Consider the following 23,581-nt stretch of genomic DNA (forward strand, 5'->3'; position numbering starts at 1 on the left):
GAAGGAAATGGCAACCCACTCCAGTGTTCTTGCCTGGAGAATCCCAGGGATGGGGGATCCTGGTGGGCTGCCGTCTATGGGGTCGCACAGAGTTGGACACGACTGGAGCGACTTAGCAGCAGCAGCAGCAGGGTCATTAAGACCTTTTTTGTATAGTTCTTCTATGTATTATTGCCACCTTTTTAAAATATCTTCTGCTTCTGTTAGGTCTCGTACGCAATTTCTGTCTTCTATGTGCCCATCTTTGCATAACAGTTTTTCTTGGTATTTCTTAATTTTCTTGACGAGATCTCTGGTCTTTCCCATCCTACTGTTTTCCTCTGTTTCTTTGCATTGTTCACTTAGGAATGCTTACTTGTATCTCTTTGCTATTCTTTGGAACTCTGCAATTAAATCGATATATCTTTACTTTTCTCCGTTTCCTTTCACTTTTCTTTCTTTTTTTTTTTTTCAGCTATTTGTAAAGCCTCAGACAACCATTTTGCCTTTTTGCATTTCTTTTTTTGGGGTGGGTTTTGATCACCTCCTCTTGTACAGTGTCAGGAACCTCGTCCATAGTTCTTCAGGCACTCTGTCTATCAGATCTAATCCCTTGAATCTATTTGTCACTTCCACTGTATAATCGTAAGGGATTTGACTTAGGCCTTAATGGCCTAGTGGTTTTCCCTATTTTCTTCCATTTAGATCTGAATTTTGCAATAAGGAGTTTATGATCTGAGCCACAGTCAGCTCCCAGTCTTGTTTTTGCTGACTGTATAGAGCTACTCCATCTTTGACTGCAAGGAATATAATCAATCTGAATTTGGTATTGACCATCTGGTGATGTCCATGTATAGAGTTGTCTCTTGTGTTGTTGGAAGAGGGTGTTTCCTATGACCAGCACATTCTCTTGGCAAAACTCTGTTAGCCTTTGCCCTACTTCATTCTGTATACTCCAAGGCCAAATTTGCTTGTTACCTTAGGTATCTCTTGACTTTGTACTTTTGTATTCAGTCCCTTATGATGGAAAGGACATCTTTTGTTATTGTTGTTATTTCTAGAAAATCTTGTAGGTTTTCGTGGAAGACCTTCAGCTTCTTCAGCATTAGTGGTTGGGGCATAGACTTAGATTACTGTGATATTGAATGTTTTACCTTGGAAGTGAACAGAGATCGTTCTGTCATTTTTAAGATTGCACCCAAGTACTGCATTTAGGACTCTTGTTGACTATGAGGGCTACTCCATTTCCTCTAATGGATTCTTGCCCATGGTAGTAGATATAATGGTCATCTGAATTAAATTCTCCCATTCTGGTCTATTTTAGTTCACTGATTCCTAAAATCTTGATGTTTGCTGTTGCCATCTCCTGTTTGACCACTTCCAATTTACACCGATTCATGGACCCAGCGTTCCAGGTTCCTACGCGATATTGTTCTTCACAGCATCACACTTTAATTTCACCACCAGACACATCCACAACTGGGTGTTGTTTCTGCTTTGGCTCAGCCTCTTCATTCTTTCTGGGGCTATTTCTCTGCTGTTTTTCAGTAGCATATTGGGCACCTCCCAGCCTGGGGAGTTCCTCTTTCAGTGTCCTATCTTTTTGCCTTTTCATACTGTTCATGGGGTTCTCAAGGCAAGAGTGCTGTAGTGGTTTGCCATCCCTTCTCCAGTGGACCATGTTCTGTCATATGTATATATATGTAGACTATATCTATTCGTAATAGGGCGATGCTGCTTGGGTTTGAAATCCCATGTCTGCACCTTGTTGGCTCTGGGACTCTGGGCAGGTTGCCTGACTTGCCAGTGCTTAAGTTTCTTCACCTGTAAGATAAGAATAGTGATACCCACCCATTAGCTTGTTCTAGATATAAAACATGCTCCGTATCCATCTGTTTGTATCCGCCCCACTTGTGACCTCCCTAACATTTGCCACGTGAGCTCTCGGCCAGTCTCCTTCCCCTTCTTACTCTTGCTCATACAGTTGTTCTGTCCACTTCAGCCAGAGTGGTCTTTTTATAATAGTAAAGCCTTCAGTGGCTTCTCGTTATACAGACTGGAATCCAGACTCCTTCTCAGGCCCTGTTTGGCCACTCCTTGCTTTTTTAGTCTCAGCCAGACTGTGTGTTCTCTTGAGTATGTGGCTTCCGCTACACTAGTCCACTTTTTCTACTTGGCATGTGTTAAGTTTGTTCCTAATTCACGGCCTTGTCCTAGTTCTTCCTAATGCCTCAGATGCTCTTTCCCTAGACTTTTCCCAGGCCGACTCTCTTAATATTCACTTTCTCAGCTCCAGTGACATCTCCAGAGAGCCCTTTGCTGAACATCCTATGTGAATCAGGCCCTCGTTCTGTAACTCATTATCCCATTTTGTTGACTTCAAAATGTACTTACCTACCTGAAATGTTTTTCAGAGGTGCTAGTAAGACCAGACTTTGTTTATTTGCTAAGTGTTCCTTGCCATCATTGGGATCAAAAAATAAAATTAGTCTCTTCTTGAAACTCACAGTCTGATAGGGAGACAGTGAGGCCAGTGAGGGAATTCTATGTTTTGGAAAAATAGAGCATGCATAGGTGTGCTGCAGAAGCTAAGATTGAAGTGCCTGCCTGCATTGTCAGGGGTGGTCTCTAGAGTGCTTGGAGCAGATGGGCTGTCCTTGAAAGATGATTGCGACATGCAAATAAAATTTAAGTGGCCATGTTCATTCATCACATGTCTTGATCCTACTATAATTTTGCCATTCCTGGCAAAATTTAATGAGCTCTAGGCATTACGCCAAGTGACAAGGATATAGTGGTGAACCAGGAAGGAGGAAGGTGAAAGAGAGGATTGCTCACAGGAAGCTTGTATTATATGGAGAGAGAATAAATATGTATACCTTGTATTTACACAGTGTGAGAGGTGCCTGGAAGGAAATAATCATGTTGAAATAGAAGCTGACTTAAAAGTAGCCAGGGAGAGGTGCTGTGCGGTTGTGTTGTTTGAGCCGAATCCTGAAGAACAAAAAGGAACCAGTCAAGTTAAGCTGGAGAAGGACTATTAACTGGTAGAGGCACACGGTAAAGAGCTTGAGGTGGAAATGGGTCCAGAACAAAGAGGAGGCCGGTGTGGCTGGCACAGAATAAGAGTCGTATGAATGGAAAGAAAATCAGGAGCCAGATCATACCATCCAGGTCATCAGGAGCTACAGTTCCAAGAGCCAGGAATTTGTAGGGTAAGGGATAAACTTTGGATATCATTCCAAGAGCAGTGGAAAGCCATCACAGGATTTTAACCAGGGGAGTGATACAATCTGATTTATGTTTTGCGTGCATGTGTAAGTGTGTGTTTTGATTTTGTTTTTTTGGTCCGTACCATGCAGCTTATGGGATCTTAGTTCCCCTGGGATCTCAATTTCCTGATCAAGGATTGAACCTGAGCCACAGCAATGAAAGTGCCAAATTCTAACCATTGGACCTCTAGGAAGCTCCCTGATTTACGTTTTAAAAACGAGATAAGTTGGGGATGCAGGAAGTGAAGTAGAGGCTGTTACAGTGGCAAGAAACGGTGGCGGTGCAGATGAAGTAAAGTGGAAGAATTCAGGTATATTTTAGACACAGTATTTCAGTACCTGTGATAGAATATCTCTGGGTATTAGGCAAAGATGGAAGGTGAGTCCTTAGATTTTTGGCTTAGCTTCTGGGCTGATTGTGATGTGATGTCCTGAGGTGGGAAATACTGGAAAGAAACTAGTGTTCTAGGGTGGCAATTGAGAGCCCTGTGTTGGAGAGTAAAATCAGGCTAATCAAGTTGGCACTTGAATATAAGAGTCTAGAGGTCAATTGAGTGGTCAAAGCTAGAGATAGAAATATGGAAATCATCAGGACATAATTGCTGTTTAAAGCCATGGGGCTAGATATGATTATGGAGACAGTGAAGTTTGAAAATTAAAAGGGGCCTGGAACAAAGTCTTGGGACATTCCAGCAGTTAGAGGTCGGAAAGGGAATGATAGGGAGGCTGAGAAAAATAACTAGAGAGATAAGAGGTGGACCACAAGATTGTGTTAAGATGGAAGCCAAGAAAAAGGGTTTGGATAATGGTGTATACATATTGCCTCATTTCATCCTCATAACAACTTGTGCAGAGTATTTTAGAAAACCAAGGTTAACATTCAAGAATACTCAAGTTTCTCAGTCTGTTGAAGGATGGGACAAGGGCGGGGGGAGGGAGATTCAAGGGAGGGAGCATCACTACGAACAAAGCTGGTGGAGGTGAGGGAATTCCAGCTGAGCTATTTCAAATCCTAAAAGATGATGCTGTTAAAATGCTGCACTCAATGTGCCAACAAATTTGGAAAACTCAGCAGTGGCTACAGGACTGGAAAAGTTCAGTTTTCATTCCAGTCCCAAAGAAGGTGAATGCCAAAGAATGTTCAAACTACAGCACAGTTGAACCCATCTCACACGATAGCAAAGTCATGCTCAAAATTATCCAAGATAGGCTTCAACAGTACGTGAACCGGAAAATGCCAGGTGTTCAAGCTGGATTTAGAAAAGACAGAGGAACCAGAGATCAAATTGCCAGCATCTACTGGATCATAGAATAAGCAAGAGAATTCCAGAAACACATCTACTTCTGCTTTATTGATTATGCCAAAGTGTTTGATTGTGTAGATCACAGCAATCTGTGGAAAATTCTTCAAGAGATGGAAATACCAGACCACCTTACCTGCCTTCTGAGAAATCTGTACGCAGGTGAAGAAGCAACAGTTGTAACTGGACATGGAACAATGGTTCCGAATTGGGAAAGGAGTACGTCAAGGCTGTATATTGTCATCCTGCTCTTTTAACTTATATGTAGAGTACATCATGCAAAATGCCGGGCTGGATGAAGCACAAGCTGGAATCAAGGTTGCCGGGAGAAATATCAATAACCTCAGATACGCAGATGACACTGCCCTTATGGCAGAAAGTGAAGAGGAACTGAAGAGCCTTTTGATGAAAGTGAAAGAGGAGAGTGAAAAAGTTGGCTTAAAGCTTAACATTCAAAAAACTAAGATCATGGCATTCTGTCCCATCACTTCATGGCGAATAGATGGGGAAACAATGGAAAGAGTGACAGACTTTATTTTTTGGGGCTCCAAAATCACTGCAGATGGTGACTGCAGCCATGAAACTAAAACACTTTTGCTCCTTGGAAGAAAAGCTATGACAAATCTAGCCAGCATATTAAAAAGCAGAGACATTACTTTGCCATCAAAGATCTGTCTAGTCAAAGCTATGGTTTTTCCCGTAGTTATGTATGGATGTGAGAGTTGGAGTATAAAGAAAGCTGAACGCTGAAGAATTGATGCTTTTCAGCTGTGGTGTTGGAGAAGACTCTTGAGAGTCCCTTGGACTGCAAGGAGATCCAACCAGTCATTCCTAAAGGAAATCAGTCCTGAATATTCATTGGAAGGACTGATCCTGAAGCTAAAACTTCATTACTTTGGCCACCTGATACGAAGAACTAATTCATTGGAAAAGACCTTGATGCTAGAAAAGGTTGAAGATGGGAGGAGAACGGGACAACAGAGGATGAGATGGTTGGATTGCATCACTGACTTGATGGATATGAGTTTGAGCAAGTTCCAGGAGTTGGTGATGGACAGGGAAGCCTGGTGTGCTGTAGTCCGTGGGGTCGCAGAGTCAGACACGACTGAGCGACTGAAGTGAGGGAGACTTAAGAGACTCACTCACATATATGTAATTGTGACTGATTTGCATTGTTATATGACAGTAACCATCACATATCTTTAAGTGATTTTCTACCAATTAAAAAAAAGGAAAACTCAGCTGGTAAACCGAGGCTCTTAACCACTGTGGGTGTTTCCCCAAAAAGAAAAGTGAGTCCCAGGTTGCCAAGAGGATGAGATGAACATAGCGAGGTCTTTATTGGACTTTGCTATTCAGATATTGTTAATCTTGCTCAAAGCCAACAGTAGGATAGATAAAAGCCAGATTGAGTAGGTTGAATAGTAAATAGGAGGTGATGACAGGAGACAAATTCTAGGTAACTTGGAGAACTTCTTGTACGGAGGAGCTAAGAAATGGGTTGAAAGCTCAGTGGGACTCCGGGTTAAGAGAAGTTCGTTTGTTTTTAATTCTTTTAGGTGGGAGGAGCCGGAGCCTATTCCTGTGCTTGCAGAATAGTTGAGGAGTAAAGGGGATGAGAGTCGGACACGACTGAGTGACTGAACTGAACTGAAAGGGGATGAATGATGAAGAGGGAACAGTTAACTGAAGATGTGGCACCTTTGAAAAAGCAACTGAAATGGGATCCAGGGCAAAGTGGGGAGGCCCAGGGAACCTTCAGTTAAACAGAACCAGAAACTTCACAGTGGTTTAGAAAAGGCTCTTTGATTGCGAGGAAAAATATCCACAATAGCTAAGTAGAAAGTGGCTTTTTTGAAGATACACACTAGGTAAGCTCTTGGACATCCAAAGTTAGGAAATAAAGTGAAGCTGGCTTTGGTGTGGAAGCCTATCTAGAAAATCATTAACTAGGTTACCTTGTTTTGTCTCTTGTCGTATGCCATGGTCTTTCCTTCCTTTCTGAGTGTATATGTTACATTCCCTTGCTTCTCTGCTTTCTCATGGCTTTTCTCTTTGCTGTAACCTCTGCTTTTACGTGGCATTGCTGACGAACTCCAGCCGCGTGGCCCTTTCACTTCCAGTGCCCATCATCCAGTTGATCAGGTTTCTCAGAGTGCTAGCTTAGTTCATTCCATATTTGAAATGGGGCATAGTTCATTCCGTTTTTGTTCCATCAGCTCTGGCCAGTGGGAGGAGGATGGGAGTCACCTGGTAGGTACTTAGGGTTGTCCCTCTCAGACTCTGAGTAAGGGGTGTAGTTGGAAAGACAATGACTGGCATGTTTACAAGTAGAAACTTTTAATTCAGAGTTGGGTCACAGATAATATGCTCAAATCTTTTCGTATAAGTAGGTTATATAAGCAGCAGCCCAGTTTGGGCTTACTTAATTTAGAACTCAGATTTAATTTAAAATTACATTTTATAAAGTTTATACTTAAAAAGGATTAGAAGCTTTAAGATGATAAACTTATCAGAAGTTAAAACATACATTTCCAATGAATAGTTAATCAGGTAAGAGTATTGCAAAAGTAATATTTAAATTTCAACAGTAATATATGCTAACTGGAAAATTTGGAAATAAAGGTATAATGCAGAAAAAAGAAATTCCCATATTCCCATTGCTGAGAAATATAAAGTGATATAGATTAATATTTTTTACATCATAACATATTTATATTACAGGAAATAAGGTATGCAGAGCGAAGTTATGTATCAAAACCCACTTTGAATGTAAGTATAAATTTAAATGTGCTTTAAAGGAAATGTAGTCAATTAAAAACTGCATATTCTTACTGCATGTATAGGTGAGTGCCAACTTGATAGTTAATTATTGAAACATTAAGTCAAACACCCTTATTACCATGAAATTTTTTAGACCTAGTGCCCTGCATAATTTCTGCTTCTTCCCTGATCACTGTCTACTGTAAACAGCCGTCTCTAAAATTAGACAGTGTTCTTCCTTTATTCTCAGGGACCCCCGGTATATTGTGCTGGTACATTGCAGAGGCCACATGGAAGATACTAGAAGAAAGAGGCTGAATGAGCTGGAGATTAGACAGAAGAACCTTTACTTGATCACCTAATGCTTTCTGAGGGATCCTCTCTGTTTCATAAGAATTCCTAAAAAGACTTAGTAATAGCCTCCAACCAGAGTCTACGAAATGGTTCTCTTATTATCTATGAGAAATTATGTATGTATGTATGTATTTAAGAGAAAGTAGAAAGCAAGTGTAAGGAGAGAATTGTTAAAATAGTGTTTTGCAGTGTTTAAGAGAGCTTTTATCTTTTTTTCCTTCAATTTTATGTTGTTTTATTAATAGTTTAAGAAATTATGGCTGTTGTTTTGTTAATAGTTTAAGAAATTATGGCTGTCCAGTGGTTAAGAATCACCTGCCAATGCAGGGAATAAGGGTTTGATCCCTGGTCTGGGAAGATTCCACATGCCACGGGGCCACTAAGCCCGTGTGCCGGAACTGCTGAAGCTCGCATGCACTAGAGTGCATGCTCTGCAACAGGAGAAGCCGCTGCGGTGGGGAACCTGGCCCCGCAGCTCGAGGGCATCCCCCATTCACCACAACTAGAGCAAGCCTGCGTGCAGCAGCAAAGACCCAGTGCGGCCAAGTAACAAAGAAAATAAAAAGAAATTATGGCTCTGGCTGTGTCCTAGTGAAGCGGTGTGGCCCCTACTAGCATGTAGGTTCTTAATTCCTAGCCTAAAGTTTCCTTTCAGTAAGGAAGCCCTTTAATTAGGATTGTTTATTATGCAGTTAACAAGGGTAAAGTATTCATTTCTTAAATTTTGACTGAGGAATAGAAACTTAAGCTTCTGGTCTATGCCTATTTTAGTACTGGTTTGTCTTAGTTTTCTATTAGGTTTTAAGTCATAAAGTACTAGCATTATACTGGTTTTAGTGCTGTTCAAATACTGAGATTATTTTCACCTTTGATGAGTAATTAGTCACTCATAAAAAGTCTGTTTCTTGAATAATATATCTATGAATTATGCTTATTTATGAAAGATGATTTTGATAAAATATTTACATGTAATAATTTTTACCATCTTCTGTCTTGCCAGGAAGTGGTCATAGTAAGTGCTACAAGAACACCCATTGGATCCTTTCTAGGCGGTCTTTCGTCTCTGCCAGCCACTAAACTTGGTTCCATTGCGATTCAGGGAGCCATTGAAAAGGCAGGTCAGTAGTTGCTTTGCTTTTTGTGTTGAGGGGATAGTGATTCATTGGAGCAAATGTTTATTTTGCACTTCCTATATACATAACACTTAGAAATGAATTAATGAATGCATTTTTGAATTCTCTTGAAGTCCTTGGACTATAGTGTTAGTAATAAAGCTCAAAACTGACAAAAACCATTCCTGCTATATAATTAGTCAGGTACTTTACTAGGTAATTACTAATTGTTGAGTTGAATAAAATATGGAAATGTTTCTTGATTTTTTAAAAAAAGGGATTCCAAAAGAAGAAGTGAAAGAAGCATACATGGGCAATGTTCTACAAGGAGGTGAAGGACAGGCCCCTACAAGGCAAGCAGTACTGGGTGCAGGTACTAGGAATGCATTTTTGCTTTTATATTTGAATGTTTGACATGGCGAAATGGAGGTCATTTCAGCTTAAATAGAATATAAATACATAATAGACTTACATTGACTAAAGAAATGTTTCAGATTACGGTTTAACATGCTCTATTTTATTACAGTTGTGTTTGAAAAGAATCTGTTTTTTTCAAAAGTATGATTTATATTGGTTTTAGGCTTACCTATTTCTACTCCATGTACCACTATAAACAAAGTTTGTGCCTCAGGAATGAAAGCCATCATGATGGCCTCTCAGAATCTTATGTGTGGACATCAGGTAAGAAGTACCTTCTTTTCCACTTTATAATTAAAATAATATGCGGTGCTAAGAAAACACTTAAAGCCTAAACATATTCATACTTTAGAAGTGAAATTCTTTCTCGTAAGTGCAGTTGCTGTGTTGTTTCAGACACAGGTGTGTCTGAATGTGTGTTTGGAGGTGTGTTTGGATTTGCCAGTTCCATTTGAAGTAGAGGTTAGAATGATAGCTGAAGTGTCTTGTATTACAAGTAGTTTCCGGCTAGGATGTTTTAGTGCCCCTTCCACTTAGAGATTCTGGGGGATTTAAGACATCGTAAATGTTGTATTTGCTAGATTGAGAAGGGCTTTCATTATAAGTGAGAATAAGGTGCTGACCCTGGGGATCAAATCATTGACTGAGCCCAGAATTGATGACTGATTTGTTGTGCCTCATGTCCAGATTTGGCTGTAAAATTGTGCGGCATTCTATTGGCCTTGATGATTTTGATCTTGTTTGAGACTGGGCAAGAGACAGGCTGCTCAGCAAATTATATGTTGTGTTAGGAGACTAGACCTGGACTCAGAACTAAGAGTTTATCAGATCCAAGCCCTTTTATCAGTTGAAGAAAGAGGTTGAGATGACTACAAACATAGTTACAGGGCTTAAATTAGAAAACAGGTGTCTCTGTCCCTGTGTAGTGCATTCTGGCCTATCAGGGCCCGGTACACCAAGATAAAAACCAGTTGTGAGGTGTTTGCAGATTGTTTCTTATATATACATAAGAATCACAATTTTGCATACCCTTGCTATTACTCGTCCCTTGCCTTGTTTCCAGGCAAGGCAAAGAGGAAAGAAAAAAAAGAGTGATACCTGATACATATGCTAAAAACTGAAACAGTATAGAAAATTATAAAATGAAAAATCTTTCTTCTTACCCTGCTTTAAGTGTCTAATTTATTCATCACTTTCTTGTATATTCTGCCACCTAAGAGCAGAGAAACTTTGGGCAAGTTGCTTAACTTCTGTGCCTCATGTAATGTATTGGAGATCTTTCTGTATTAGCACCTGAGATAGTATTCTATTGAACTGAACAAGTATAATGTATTTTGGGGGTCCTTATTGAATGGATATCTAGGTTGTCTCCAGTTCTTCTCTCTTTTAAAGAATGCTCCAGAGAGTACCCCTATGTGTGTATCTTTGTCTACTTATAAATAATTAGATCAACTCTTAATTCACTATACTAAGCATTATAATGTAGTGGTTAAGAACAGAAAGTCTGGAGCCAGACTAATTTCAAATCCTAGCATTGCATGTCATTTGCTGAGGAACATTCACCAGAGACAGGTGAATAAAACATTAAAAAACAGGTGAATAAAACATTAAAAAAATCTTATCATGTGTAGGTCTTTCTTTTGGAAAAATTCCTAAGAGGAGAATTTCAGAGTCACAGATTTAAAAATTTGGATATTTTCAAATACTTTCCATAAAAAAGTTATACCAGTTACATATTTCCCAAAGATTGTGAGAACTTGTTTGCTTATACATAAGGTAACACTGACATCAGGTATTACCAAACCAAATCCTAGTCAAACCAGTGGGTGAAAAATGGTCATGAGATCGTTAGGTGTTTGAAAACTGAATGACAAGGATAATTTTGTCTCAGTTGATTCTTTTGTGGTTCTCTATAAAATGCTTTTAGTTAATATTCTTTGATTCATGTCTGTATTTTTAAAATTATCTGACTTAGACGAATACTAGGAATTGCCTTTGGAGAAGGGAATGGCACCCCACTCCAGTACTCTTGCTGGGAAAATCCCATGGACAGAGAAGCCTGGTAGGCTACAGTTCATGGGGTCGTGAAGAGTTGGACATGACTGAGTGACTTCACTTTCACTTTTCACTTTCATGCATTGGAGAAGGAAATGGCAGCCCACTCCAGTATTCTTGCCTGGAGAATCCCAGGGACGGGAGCCTGGTGGGCTGCCGTCTATGGGGTCACACAGAGTTGGACACGACTGATGTGACTTAGCAGCAGCAGCAGGAATTGCCTTATTTTGAATATTACCTAATGATCAATTTTATTTAATACTGTAGAATTGATAATGATTTCTGTCCCTTATTTTCATCATCCTCAGGAAATACTCAGTATTTCAGGATAACAGAATAAAACTTATATAAGAACTATTTGATACTCTCCATATTTCATAATAGGCTAAGTATTTAGGTTTCTTTGGTATGGAATTTCTGTTTGTCTTTATTCCTGATTAAAGATTGTGGTACTATAACGTTAGTTTTAATTTTGTTTACATTAATCTTTTATATTAAACTTTGTTTCAAATTAGCCTTTATAATGCAAATGAATTTTCTCTTGTTGCTCTGTAATTACAGGTTAGTTGATTAATATTTACTAAACTTCTACTATATATGCCAGGCACTAATTACATAAAAATAGATTTGACAAAGTTTCTGGCCTCAAAGGAGCCAGAAAGGCCTCATGAGTTCAGTGAAAAGGGTTGACATATAAATATAGCTACATTACTGTGTAATATTATTAATAAAAGGAATACACAGTAATTGGGGAACACAAAAGAAGGAAGGGAGACTGTTCCAAAAACGGATAGGGGAAAAAAAAGGGATAGAAGTAGGTAGTCAGGGAAAGTGGCTGACAACCAATTTGTTGGGTTGAAGGGGCTGTGTCTCGATTAGTTTTAAAGGAAATGACGGTATTTTCCTTGTTGGTGAATAGGTCAGAAGTGCAGAGGTGTGTGAATTAGCATGGTATCTTTGAAGACCTTGATTTTTTTTTTTCCTTCTTGGCCTTACGGCATGTGAGATCTTAGTTCCACAGCCAGGGATTGAGCCCATTCTCCCTACCGTGGAAGTGCAGAGTCTTACGTGCTGGGCCACAGGGAAGTCTGTTTGAAGACCTTTAAACAATTCTGTGTGACCTCCACTCGTGTAGGTCCAGGCATGAGACTGCGAAGGGAGTGAAAAGCCAGACTGTAAAGAGCCTTGTATACTGTGCTGGGGAGTCCTTTACGGAGAGGAATGACCAGACTTAGTCTAGCCAGAATGACTCAGATGAGTGTAGATGACACTTGGATGGAAGGAAAGGCTTTCTGTCAGATGACCAAGTTAGAAAGTTATTATAGCTGTTTGGGAAGAGTTGATGAGGAGGATCACAATCAAGGAACTAGGATTATTTCTGAGAACTGAGATTATATTTTTGGCAGTGTCAGTGAAATGAAGGATTTAGAAGAATTTCAGAAGATGGTTTTACATTAAAGATTCCTCTTACTGTCTGATTCTGATCTTAATTACCATTACACATTTCAGACCATTTCCTTTTACCAGCATCAAGAGGGTACTTCTTATATTGACTGTATAGCGATGTTTCATTAAGTTCGGATACAATCCTTGTTGCTGTGTAAAGGGTATAATGGATTTGCACCTACAGTTGACCCATGAACATAGATTTGAAGTGCCTGGGTCCACTTAATGCACAATTTTTTTTTCAATAAATACGTACTACAGTTGAGTCTGTGGATCTAGAAACATGGATAGGAAGGGCCAACTGTGAAGTTGCGCCCAAATTATCAGGTGTGGAGGATTGATGTTCCTAACTATGGTGTTCAAAAGTCAGTGGTACCATTTGAATTGACGCTGGGTTTTTATGTGTTGCTGAGCAGGATGTGATGGTGGCAGGTGGGATGGAGAGCATGTCCAATGTCCCCTATGTAATGAACAGAGGGACAACACCGTATGGTGGGGTAAAGCTTGAAGATTTGATTGTAAAAGATGGACTAACTGATGTCTACAATAAAATTCATATGGTAAGTATTGCTTTTTTAATGGAGAAATGCCATCTGCTTGATTAAAAAATATGTATTTTTTTCCCAGAAACTGAAGGATATAAATATTGATTTAGCCATTCATTTTAGGAAAATGTTTTCTATGCTCATCGTATCAGCTTGGCTCAGTTTTGGAATAGATTGCCCCACATTGACATGGTGCGTTTTCTGACTTCTAATAATGGATACCATAACTGTTTAATTATTTGTCCTCAAAATAGCAACTTCTGGGCTAATTCATGTAGCTGAGATGTGAGTGAATTACTGAGTACAGAAAGAAGTATATTTCAAGAACTAAATTTAACTGCTAACCACTGTTTTATGTTATAAAAAGCTAATATTTTATAAGTTTTGCAGAGTTACGTAGATTTTTTAAAAATTCCAACTTTTATCAGGGCAACTGTGCTGAAAATACCGCAAAGAAGCTGAGCATTGCACGAGAGGAACAGGATGCTTATGCTCTTAATTCCTACACCAGAAGCAAAGCGGCATGGGAAGCTGGAAGATTTGGAAATGAAGTTGTTCCTGTCACAATTACAGTAAAAGGTTGAAGGATTGTGTTCCAAAATAGATTTTAATTTTTAATAGACTTCACATGTTGCTAAACTTTTTATGTTTAAGTTTTAAATTGGTACTCTTAAAATTTCAACTGAAGATGCTGACACTGCTGCTAATGGTTAGTAAAGGGAATGTTGCTAGTTCAGAGATAATTCAACCCAATTTAATATCTGATTCCAACTCAATTGCAAATTCCACTATGCATATTTTTTTTGAGAAATGTATTTATTAGAACTCTTTCTAATATAACTGATAGACTGTTGAACACGTTAAGTGAAAAGGGGGTGTTTACTAGAAGGCTAGTTGGGGGTCTGTCCCAGAACTGAAAGATGTACGGCAGCAGCCAGTCAGCGCTGGGAGCTGCAGGGATTGGAAGAGTGGGCAGTGCCGTTAGGACATGCTGTCTTGGCTTCTCAGCTTCCTACACTGCTGCCGCCATCTCCAGAGTCCATCTGTAGGGCTCTCAGTCACAGAGGAAAGACACCTTCTCACCAACTGCAGCAGAATGAATCCACAGTAAAGACTCATTAACTTGGTTTGGGTTACATTTCCATTCTAGAAATAATTACTGTGATGAGAATGATGGAATACCCGAACTTAACCAAACTTACCCAGCCTATGTCTACATTGGACATCTTCCCGTGGGGTTAGAAGAATGTCTTGTGATCATAGAATGAGCTCAAGAGAGAAGACAGTGGGATGTGGCTGAATAGATTTAAATTGCATCACGCTACTTAATAAACTCTTCTTTAAGACACTAACAAATTACAGGTGGTAGATTCTTGAGTGGAATTTACTTGGGATGGTATAAGGTATGTGGGCACACAAAGGGAAGCAGAGACTATCAGGCACCTTTTGCACTGTTTCTTACTGAGCAAGTAACTATTGTCTTTACTGCAAAGATTACTTAATTTAAGATTTTTGTTTTAGGTAAACCAGATGTAGTGGTAAAGGAAGATGAAGAATATAAACGTGTTGATTTTAGCAAAATTCCAAAGCTGAAGACAGTTTTCCAAAGAGAAAATGGTTAGTATTAAGAAATGAAGCATATGAAAAAAAGACAGTCAGTATACCATATCTAGTTGTAGAACTGCCTAAGGACTTTTTTTCTTTTTTCTTTTCTTTTTTTTTTGCCTAAGGATTTTAAAAAAGTAATTCTAGAAAACATCTTGATGTTATTTAACATTTTCAGTGTATTAGGCTCAAATGAAATTAACAAAACATTTATCCAAAGTATATTTAAAATTGTATAATTATTCTTTGTTTTTGTATAAATCTGTTTGAAGTTTTTTAAAATTATTTTTTAATTGGAGTATAGTTGATTTACAGTGTCAGAGTAGTTTCTGCTGTGCAGCAAAGTGAATCAGTTTTATATATATATGTATTTATATATATATATTCATTTTTAGATTCTATTCCCATTTATGTCATTACAGAGTATTAGATAGAGTTTCCTGTGCAATACAGTAGGTTCTTACTAGTTATCTATTTTATATACAGTTAGTACTTTTAATAATGAATATATATAGCCTCTGAAACAGATTGTAGAATGACTATATAATTCAGTTTTTCATGTGCATTTCATCTTGAAGTTTTTTTGTGATATGAAAGCCAAGTTTACATGTTATGTTAAATATCTGTAAGCCTCTGGAGGACTAAGCTGATAGCTCTTTTTTTAGTGTTGTATCTCTGGTCCTTAATAAATAAATGTATCTAAATGGGGTTCCAGGGTTCTAAATCCTTTGAGGAGAAAAGGTCACTTCTGCTTTTAACATTGGCTGTATATAGTTGTGATAATAATCTGAAATAACCTTTTTCCCCTTTTCTGACTGAATTTCTCAATACGAGCTATAGGAGTGGATCAATGTTTTTTTTTTTTAATATTGTAAGGAATTTTCTTACAAGTTTATATTATAAGGAATTTTCTGGCAGTACAGTAGTTAGGACTCTGTGCTTCCACTGCAGGGGACGTGGGTTCAATCCCTGGTCAGGAACTAAGATCCCACAAGTCTCGTGGCTTGGCCAAAAAAAAATTATATTGCCAAAGTATATTTTTATAATTTTGACAGCAGTCTATAATAGTATCTTCATTGGTATTTATAAGGAAACAGCTTAATTGACATATGATTTGTATACCATAAAATTCTCCTGTTTAAAGTGTATAGTTTAGTGATTTTTTAGTATTCATTTAACTTCACGTGATTGTAGAGAAGTAGTAGTATGATTTTGACACCGATTTGCAAAATGTATGCGTGTCTGCTGTGTTGTGGATAAGGGAAGATGTAGAGTTAGGAGAAACGTGAAGAGGTCCTTATCTTTGATGAATTATAAACCAGAATCTGTGCAGTGCCATTATGCATGCATTTTGAGCTGGCTTAGAATAAACACAAAAAACTAACATAAAAAGACATACATACCTTAACTGTGTTATACACTTACACGTTGAGTTATGTATATGTCCTGAAGGCAGGGCTTACTTCCATCCATATCTTCATGCATCTAGCAACCCAGGCAGCGTTCTGTGGGAATTTGTTAAATTGACCCCAGTGAATTCAGAGTGAAAGAATGTCCTGATGTCATGCTCACTGACACTTTCAGGTACAGTAACAGCTGCGAATGCCAGCACGCTGAATGATGGAGCAGCCGCTGTGGTTCTGATGACCGCAGATGCAGCAAAGAGGCTCGGTGTTAAACCACTGGCAAGAATAGCAGGTAGAAAGTGTTCTGAACTGGTTTATTCCTAAACCCCTGTGAACTCTTCTTGATATTGAGATTCTTTGTCAGTAATACATAGAAGTTGGTGATTTTTATCTGTCTTACGTTGTGACATAATTTAGTACATGTTTTAATTGGGATAGAATCTCCTTTAATATTTTCATTATGATTTGATTTATATAAGGGAAAGTTTTCAAAAATCTTTTCCTATTCTGGATGGTGGGAGAGTACAAGGTACAGGTTTTCCTCTGGCATTGTCAGGTAGAATAGAAAGGATATGAGCTTAGGAGTATGAAAAATGTAACAGTACTGGCATTTATTATTAACTACGTGGTCTCAGAAAATCCTTCCCTGGTGGCTCAGAGGATAAAGCATCTGCCTACAATACGGGAGACCCAGGTTTGATGCTTGGGTCGGGAAGATCCCCTGGAGAAGGAAATGGCAACCTACTCCAGTACTCTTGGCTGGAAAATCCCATGGACGGAGAAGTCTGGTAGGCTACAGTCCATGGGTCGCAAATAGTCGGACACGACTGGGCGACTTCACTTGATGTGGTCTCAGCATTTCCTCAGTCTCTTGAAGCATATTTGTAGCTGTAAAGTCTGCCTTGCCTTCTTCATAAGGAGTTAAACAGTTACCGTTTTGTTTAGATCGTGGTTTCTTAACCTCAGCAAAACAAATAATTGTGTTGTAGGGCCTGTTCTATGCATTGTAGGATTTTTAACAGCATCCGTGGCTTCTGCCCATTAGATACTATAATAAGTGGCATTCTACCTGTTGCAAAAACCAAAAATACTTCTAGATAATGCCATTGTTCCGGGAGGCAATTCCTTCTAACTCCCTATCTGTGAAAATCAATGGCTTAGATGATTGGTATAATTTTATAAAGTACAGAATCTTAGAAAAGGCACAAACACATTTAAATATTTTACAATTGAATTTTTGCATATTATATAAGTTGTTAGATATAGCTTTGGGTATTTGTAAAAAAAGATTTTAATGACCTATTTCTTTTTTATATAAAGCATTTGCTGATGCTGCTGTAGAACCTATTGATTTTCCAGTTGCACCTGCATATGCTGTTCCTAAGGTGAGAACAAAATAATATAGATCATATCTCATTCTGCCAGTTTCTGGTTTTGCTTATACCAAGGTTGCATGTTTTAGATTTTAAATGTTATTCATCTGCCAAAGCATAGCAGTAGCTTAGTTTCAAATCTCACTTCTCCTGAAAACAATGAAAGCAACAGGATAACAACAAAAGTAAAAGAGCAGCACACAAACTATATCTTCAGTGGAGCAGATAAAAACTGTGTAATTGAATTCCTTGTGCTGAACTCACACACAGAGAACGGTAACCACAAAGTAGGAAGTTGGTATGGCAGAGAAAGGGGAATGCTGACAGTCCAGGGTTCTAGAATTCAAAGCGGATATTCATTACTTAGAAGGAGCAGTCTTCTAAGAGGGGAACTGCTGGTAGCTGGTGTTAGAGTAAAACTAGAGATGGCGAGAACTCTACTCCAAACTGTCAGTTTGAGTCTGTGGGAAGTAACTAAGGGGTCACATGAAAAGACACAGTGTTGTGTTGGTTTAGGGGTTAAGGGATTTCAGAAGACTGCAGCACATATTCCTTTTCAGAAGTAGAAGGCCACACCCCGAGAGAGAACTTCTGGGGGTAACATCCAGATTTAAAGAAAAAAAAAAAAACCAGAGGGGAGTAGGATAGTGAAGCATCAGGAACAGGGAGTGATGACGCTCTGTTCAGAGGTGGCAGATCTCAGAAAACAACACAGTTATACAGCTTCTGAAAGTGAACGCATCACACTGGAAAGGAGGGTGATGAACATTTCTCAGCTAGATTCTGAGAGAGAGAAAAGTGGCTACACGTAGCTACTTGTTTTATCTCATGTTGTTGGAACTAGAGGAGGCTGTTTGAGCTTTACAGCTTAGAAAGCTACCTGAACCTGCTGTTGAAGAAAGCAAGGAGGAGGGAAAGTTTCATGTTAATTTTTCTGTTGCTCAGAACAAAAAATGTTCTAAAGATAAAGGACTCTAGCAATATTTTATAAAGATAAAAGCATAAAGATAACATCTGTAATAGCTGAGGAACTATCAGAACAAGAAATCATAATAAGACTTTAAATAAATCATTCACAATGAAGACGCAATCACTCTGAATGACTGTGCCCCAAATAACCCCATGGCACCTTTTATAAAGCAGAAACTCTAGGGGATACAATGAAAAATTATTAGAGATTAATGTAATTCTTTGACAGATAAGGGCTTCACAGGTGGTACAGTGGTAAAGAATCCTCCTGTCAGTTCAGGAGACACAAGAGTCATAGGTTTGATCCCTGGGTTGGGAAGATCCCCTGGAGTAGGAAATGGCAACCCACTCAGTATTCCTGCCTGGAGAATCCCATGGACAGAGGAGTCTGGTGGGCTGCAGTCCATGGGGTCACAGAGTTGGACACGACTGGGTGGCTGAGCATACACACACACAGAGTACACCTCTTTCTTTGACAGATAAAGAATCTAGAACTAAGCAGCATATAATCAGTAAAGTAGATCTTAAGAGTATATGTCAAGTATGTATCCCCAAATAAAGAGTATGTGTTCTTTTCCATGGAATGTTCAAGATCCATGGAATGTTCAAGAAAATCAAGTTTTCTCTTTTCAAAATAGAAATATGATAATGCAAACAAAGATGAGAAATTAAGGAATTTCCTGGTGATCCAGTGGTCAGGATTCCACACTTCTGCTGGGAACAGGGGAGACACAAACAAAAACTGCAGAATTTTGAGAAGATAAAGTAAGTTTTGAATTAATTATCTGAACATAATCTTTATTTTTTTTAATTTAGGTTCTTAAAGATGCAGGTTTGAAAAAAGAAGATATTAGTATGTGGGAAGTAAATGAAGCCTTCAGTCTGGTCGTACTGGCAAACATTAAAATGCTAGAGATTGATCCCCAAAAAGTGAATATCAATGGAGGAGCTGTTTCTCTTGGACATCCGATTGGGTAGGTAAAAGCATAAAGAAAAAGAAAGCTAGATTAATGGCTATCTTTGTATTTCTCTCTAAATTTAAACTGCTTCATGATAATTCCTGTTGGCCTTGTTTACCATTTTTTCTTCCTACCCGTCCTTCATAAGGCAAACACCATTTCTGATAGAATCCCCACTGAACACAGAGATCTACCACTCTTGTTGCTTGAAAACTAATGTTGTTTTATGATGAAGATAATTTAAGATTCAAGTCTATGTTCGGGCTTTTGTGGGGCTTCCCTGGCTGTCCAATGTTTAAGACTCTGCACTCCCACTGCAGTGGGTGGGGCTCAGTCCCTGATTGGGAAACCACGGTCCCACATGCTGCTCAGAGTGGCCAAAAAAAAAAGCTGTAACCATTCTTGAAACAAGGCTCCGCAGTTAAAGTAGTTAACTTCAGCTGCAAGTCATGGCTCATTTGGTTATTCACACAGTCTATAAACCATTAAAGTACCACAATGCTTTCTTGATCCTAGGATGTCTGGAGCCAGAATCATTGTCCATTTGGCTCATGCGTTGAAGCAAGGAGAATATGGTCTTGCCAGTATCTGCAACGGAGGAGGAGGTGCTTCCGCCATGCTGATCCAGAAGCTGTAGACGACGGCTGCGGTCTAACGCGACAGCCCTATGTGGCCAGAAAGGCCTGCTGTAATCAGGGTGACTTGTGTCAGAATAATCGCGTCCACCAGGATCAGAACAATCTATTTAAATTTTTATTATTTTCAACTCTTTTTAAAAAATAAGATAAAAAGATCAAATCCCCAAACCTTTGAGATTATAGAAGTTTTTTCTTCTTCTTTACATTTTTCATAATGTTGAACAGATTTTTATTATAAAGCTATACTGTTTGAAATACAATAGTGCATAATTATATTAGTGACTTACAAGTAGAAGCTTCCATGTTAGAGAATAAATCTTAATTTACATTTTTGAGGATTGTTAAAGATTAAGTGAATATTACCTGTCACTAATTTAGACTTAATAGACTCTTCAAAGTGAGAGTAGTTATTCTGTGCAAACCAGGAATGCCTTATATTATTAGTCAAGAAGCCAAAGACATTGTGTGTAGTGTTGCTAGAAATAAGAGGAATCCATGTGCTCAGGTCTGAAGTGGGTGCAACTTCTCATAAGCTCATCATTCAGAGTTTGTTGGGGGTGAGGTTAGGGATTTTGTTTTCATTATTACAGCAGCACAGAGAGTAGGAAAGAAGGTGGAAACTAAACTGATCAACTGAATGGATTTATGGAGAGAAGAGATTGTCATATTCAGTATGCTACAATGCCTGTTCTTAAGCAGATAAAAATGCAGCATAAGTGTCCCGAGTTGCATCCTATCTAGAAAAAAAAAAAACAAAAAACCACATTGTAGGCAGGGTCAATGCACACCAACCTCAGCTGTAGTTCAGAGAAGGGAAAGCTTCTGTCCAAGATCATACTGACAATAGTGGGGGATTGAGGGGACAGAAATGTGGCATTACAGATCTCGTGTGGCAAGTAATTAACAGTGAATCCTTATCTTTGAAGGAAAAAAAGTTAACATATGGAAAAAAACTGTTCTGAGGACTATGACAAAGGCTACTTTAAAAAATTTCTGTATAGTAGTTAACAGCTAGCTCCCTTTTGCACAGACTGATGTTGCAGCTGGAACTCCAATACTTTGGCCTCCTGATGCGAAGAGCTGACTCATTTGAAAAGACCCTGATGCTGGGAAAGATTGAAGGCCAAAGGAGAAGGGATTGGCAGAGGATGAGATAGTTAGATAGCACCACTGACTCAATGGATATGAACCTGAGCAAACGCCGGGAGATGGTGAAGGACATGGGAGCCTGGTGTGCTGCAGTCAGTGGGGTCACAAAGAGTCAGACGTGACTTAGTGACTGAACAAGTTAACAGAAATGTTAATGTTCTGGGGAAACATAGTAAAGAAAAAATTCTTCAAACATCTAGGTAGAAAAATTGGAAGGCTTACTCCTTGTTTCTGTTATAAAAACTGTCAGAAGACAAGTGAACAACGTCTACATATTTTTAATGGAATAAGAGTGATGAAGATGCCAGAAGGAGTATCAAGGCATGCAGCAGCTTAGAAAATATAGTACTCTGCTGTTGCCTTCAAAAATGCCAAAGGTTTATACCAGCACATGGAGAGAGTAATCATGAATTTTGTAATACGAAAGTTAAATTTTTTAAAAATGATTAAGGACTGACTAGGCAGCAAGGGAAGGTAATGGTAAAACAGGGGTAAAAAATACGCTAGATCAAATGCCAGTGAAAGGAAAAAAGGAGTTCCACATTTTAAATTACTGTGGATGATAAAAGCTGAAAAACCCAGTAAGTAAGAGAAGACTGGCATACATCATCAATTATTAGACAGCAATGCAGAAAGTGTTAGAATAGGACAAGAACTAGTCTGTATAAGGACAATTACTCAAAATGAAGTTAGGGAGAAACCAAAGATGGTCACAGAAGAATTGGCTTTTATGAAGGATGACACGAGAATTTAGAATGCATTTAGGAGCTGATGGGGACCCTCCCTGGAGACTGGGGAAGCCAGCCGATAACATACCATCTATACCTTCTCACTTAAACCCACTCAACTTACTGTTAGTCACTCAGTTGTGTCCAACTCTTTGTGACCCCCATGGACTGTAGCCCACCGGGTTCTTCTGTTAATGGAATTCTCCAGGCAATAATACTGGAGTGGGTAGCCTTTCCCTCATCCAGGGATTGAACCTGAGTCTCCTGCATTGCAGGCAAATTCCTTACCATCTGAGCCATCAGGGAAGCCCTTTAGCCCACTTGCTGTTGTTCAGTCACTCAGTTGTGTCTGACTCTTCGCAACCCCATGGTCTGCAGCATGCAAGGCCTCCCTGTCCCTCACTAGCTCCTGGAGTTTACCCAAGTTCATGTCCTTTGCATTGGTGATGCTGTCCAGCCAGCTCATCCCCTGATGCCCTCTTCTCCTTCTGTCCTCAGTCTTTCGCAGTGTCAGGACTTTTCCAGTGAGTTGTCTGCCCACTGCACATTGACAGTATCTCACTAAAAGAAGCTTACACACGTCTGCTGCTTCCACTTCTGTAGCTGCCATGAAGGGAGAGGCCCCTGGATCACCTGGCTCTAATAGCCAGCAGGATTTATGCTTACAGTGCCATGGGTCTGTAGCAAACAATCAGTTATAAATGGGTATAGCAGTCCTGCCCACACCTCACAAGGGTCTATACCTGGGCTCAGTGTAGAGGGAACATGCAAAAAAGCCCATCACCCTGATTTCTCCTTGGGAGAGCCCTGACTACTTTCTCTGTTGCTGCCTCCAGTACAGCTTTCAGTCAGCTTGCATCCAAGTACTAACTGCAGTCTTCCTCTTTAGGATGCTGACAGGTCTTAAACACTCTCAACTACTGCGAGCCACTAAGAACAAAGAAGGCAGCATGGAAAATCACAAAAGTTTAAGACAGGAAGGAGCTCTGGCCAAGCTGATGTATAAGATTCCCTTACACAAGATCACTCTGTCAAGACTGAGAGAGTAGCTCTTTCATCTAAGAAGAAGACAACATAAAGAGTCGGTGAAAATGAAAAATGAGGATATGTTTCAAACAGAAGAATGAGATGAAACTCCAGAAACACACCTTAATGAAACAGAGATAAGTGATTTATTTACTAAAGAATTAAAAATAATGGTCATAAAGATGCTCACTGAGAGAACAATGTTTAAACAAAGTGAGAATTTTTTAACAAGGTAGAAACTATAAGGAAGTATCAGACAGGAATCACAGAGCTGAAGATAAAATAACTGAAATGGAAAACTCAGGAGAGGAGTTCAGCAGCAGACAAGTAGAAGAACGGATCAGTGAACTCACAAGGCAGTGAAAATTCATCCTATCAGAGGAACAAAGGGAAAAAAATGAGTAAAAACACCTTAAAGGACTTAGGTGGCACCATCAAGTGAACAAACATGTGCGTTATAGGGGGTCCCAGAAGTAGAAGAAAA

The 23,581-nt window shown here is 39.1% G+C and overlaps 1 protein-coding gene across 1 annotated transcript in view; it reads left to right on the forward strand.

Annotated features, from left to right (window-relative positions):
- ACAT1 (acetyl-CoA acetyltransferase 1) overlaps window positions 1-20,527 on the forward strand; it is a 28,532-nt gene extending 8,005 nt beyond the window's left edge. The window contains exons 2-12 of the mRNA XM_043898359.1: window positions 7,277-7,324; window positions 8,670-8,787; window positions 9,059-9,154; window positions 9,362-9,462; window positions 13,116-13,259; window positions 13,673-13,823; window positions 14,766-14,861; window positions 16,434-16,547; window positions 17,576-17,640; window positions 19,414-19,571; window positions 20,073-20,527. Coding sequence (XP_043754294.1) covers window positions 7,277-7,324; window positions 8,670-8,787; window positions 9,059-9,154; window positions 9,362-9,462; window positions 13,116-13,259; window positions 13,673-13,823; window positions 14,766-14,861; window positions 16,434-16,547; window positions 17,576-17,640; window positions 19,414-19,571; window positions 20,073-20,193 — 1,212 coding nt within the window. The 3' untranslated portion in view covers window positions 20,194-20,527. The remainder of the gene's footprint in view (window positions 1-7,276; window positions 7,325-8,669; window positions 8,788-9,058; window positions 9,155-9,361; window positions 9,463-13,115; window positions 13,260-13,672; window positions 13,824-14,765; window positions 14,862-16,433; window positions 16,548-17,575; window positions 17,641-19,413; window positions 19,572-20,072) is intronic.
- Window positions 20,528-23,581: the final 3,054 nt, after the last annotated feature.

This window comes from Cervus elaphus, chromosome 1, assembly GCF_910594005.1.
Source record: "Cervus elaphus chromosome 1, mCerEla1.1, whole genome shotgun sequence".
NCBI lineage: Eukaryota > Metazoa > Chordata > Mammalia > Artiodactyla > Cervidae > Cervus > Cervus elaphus.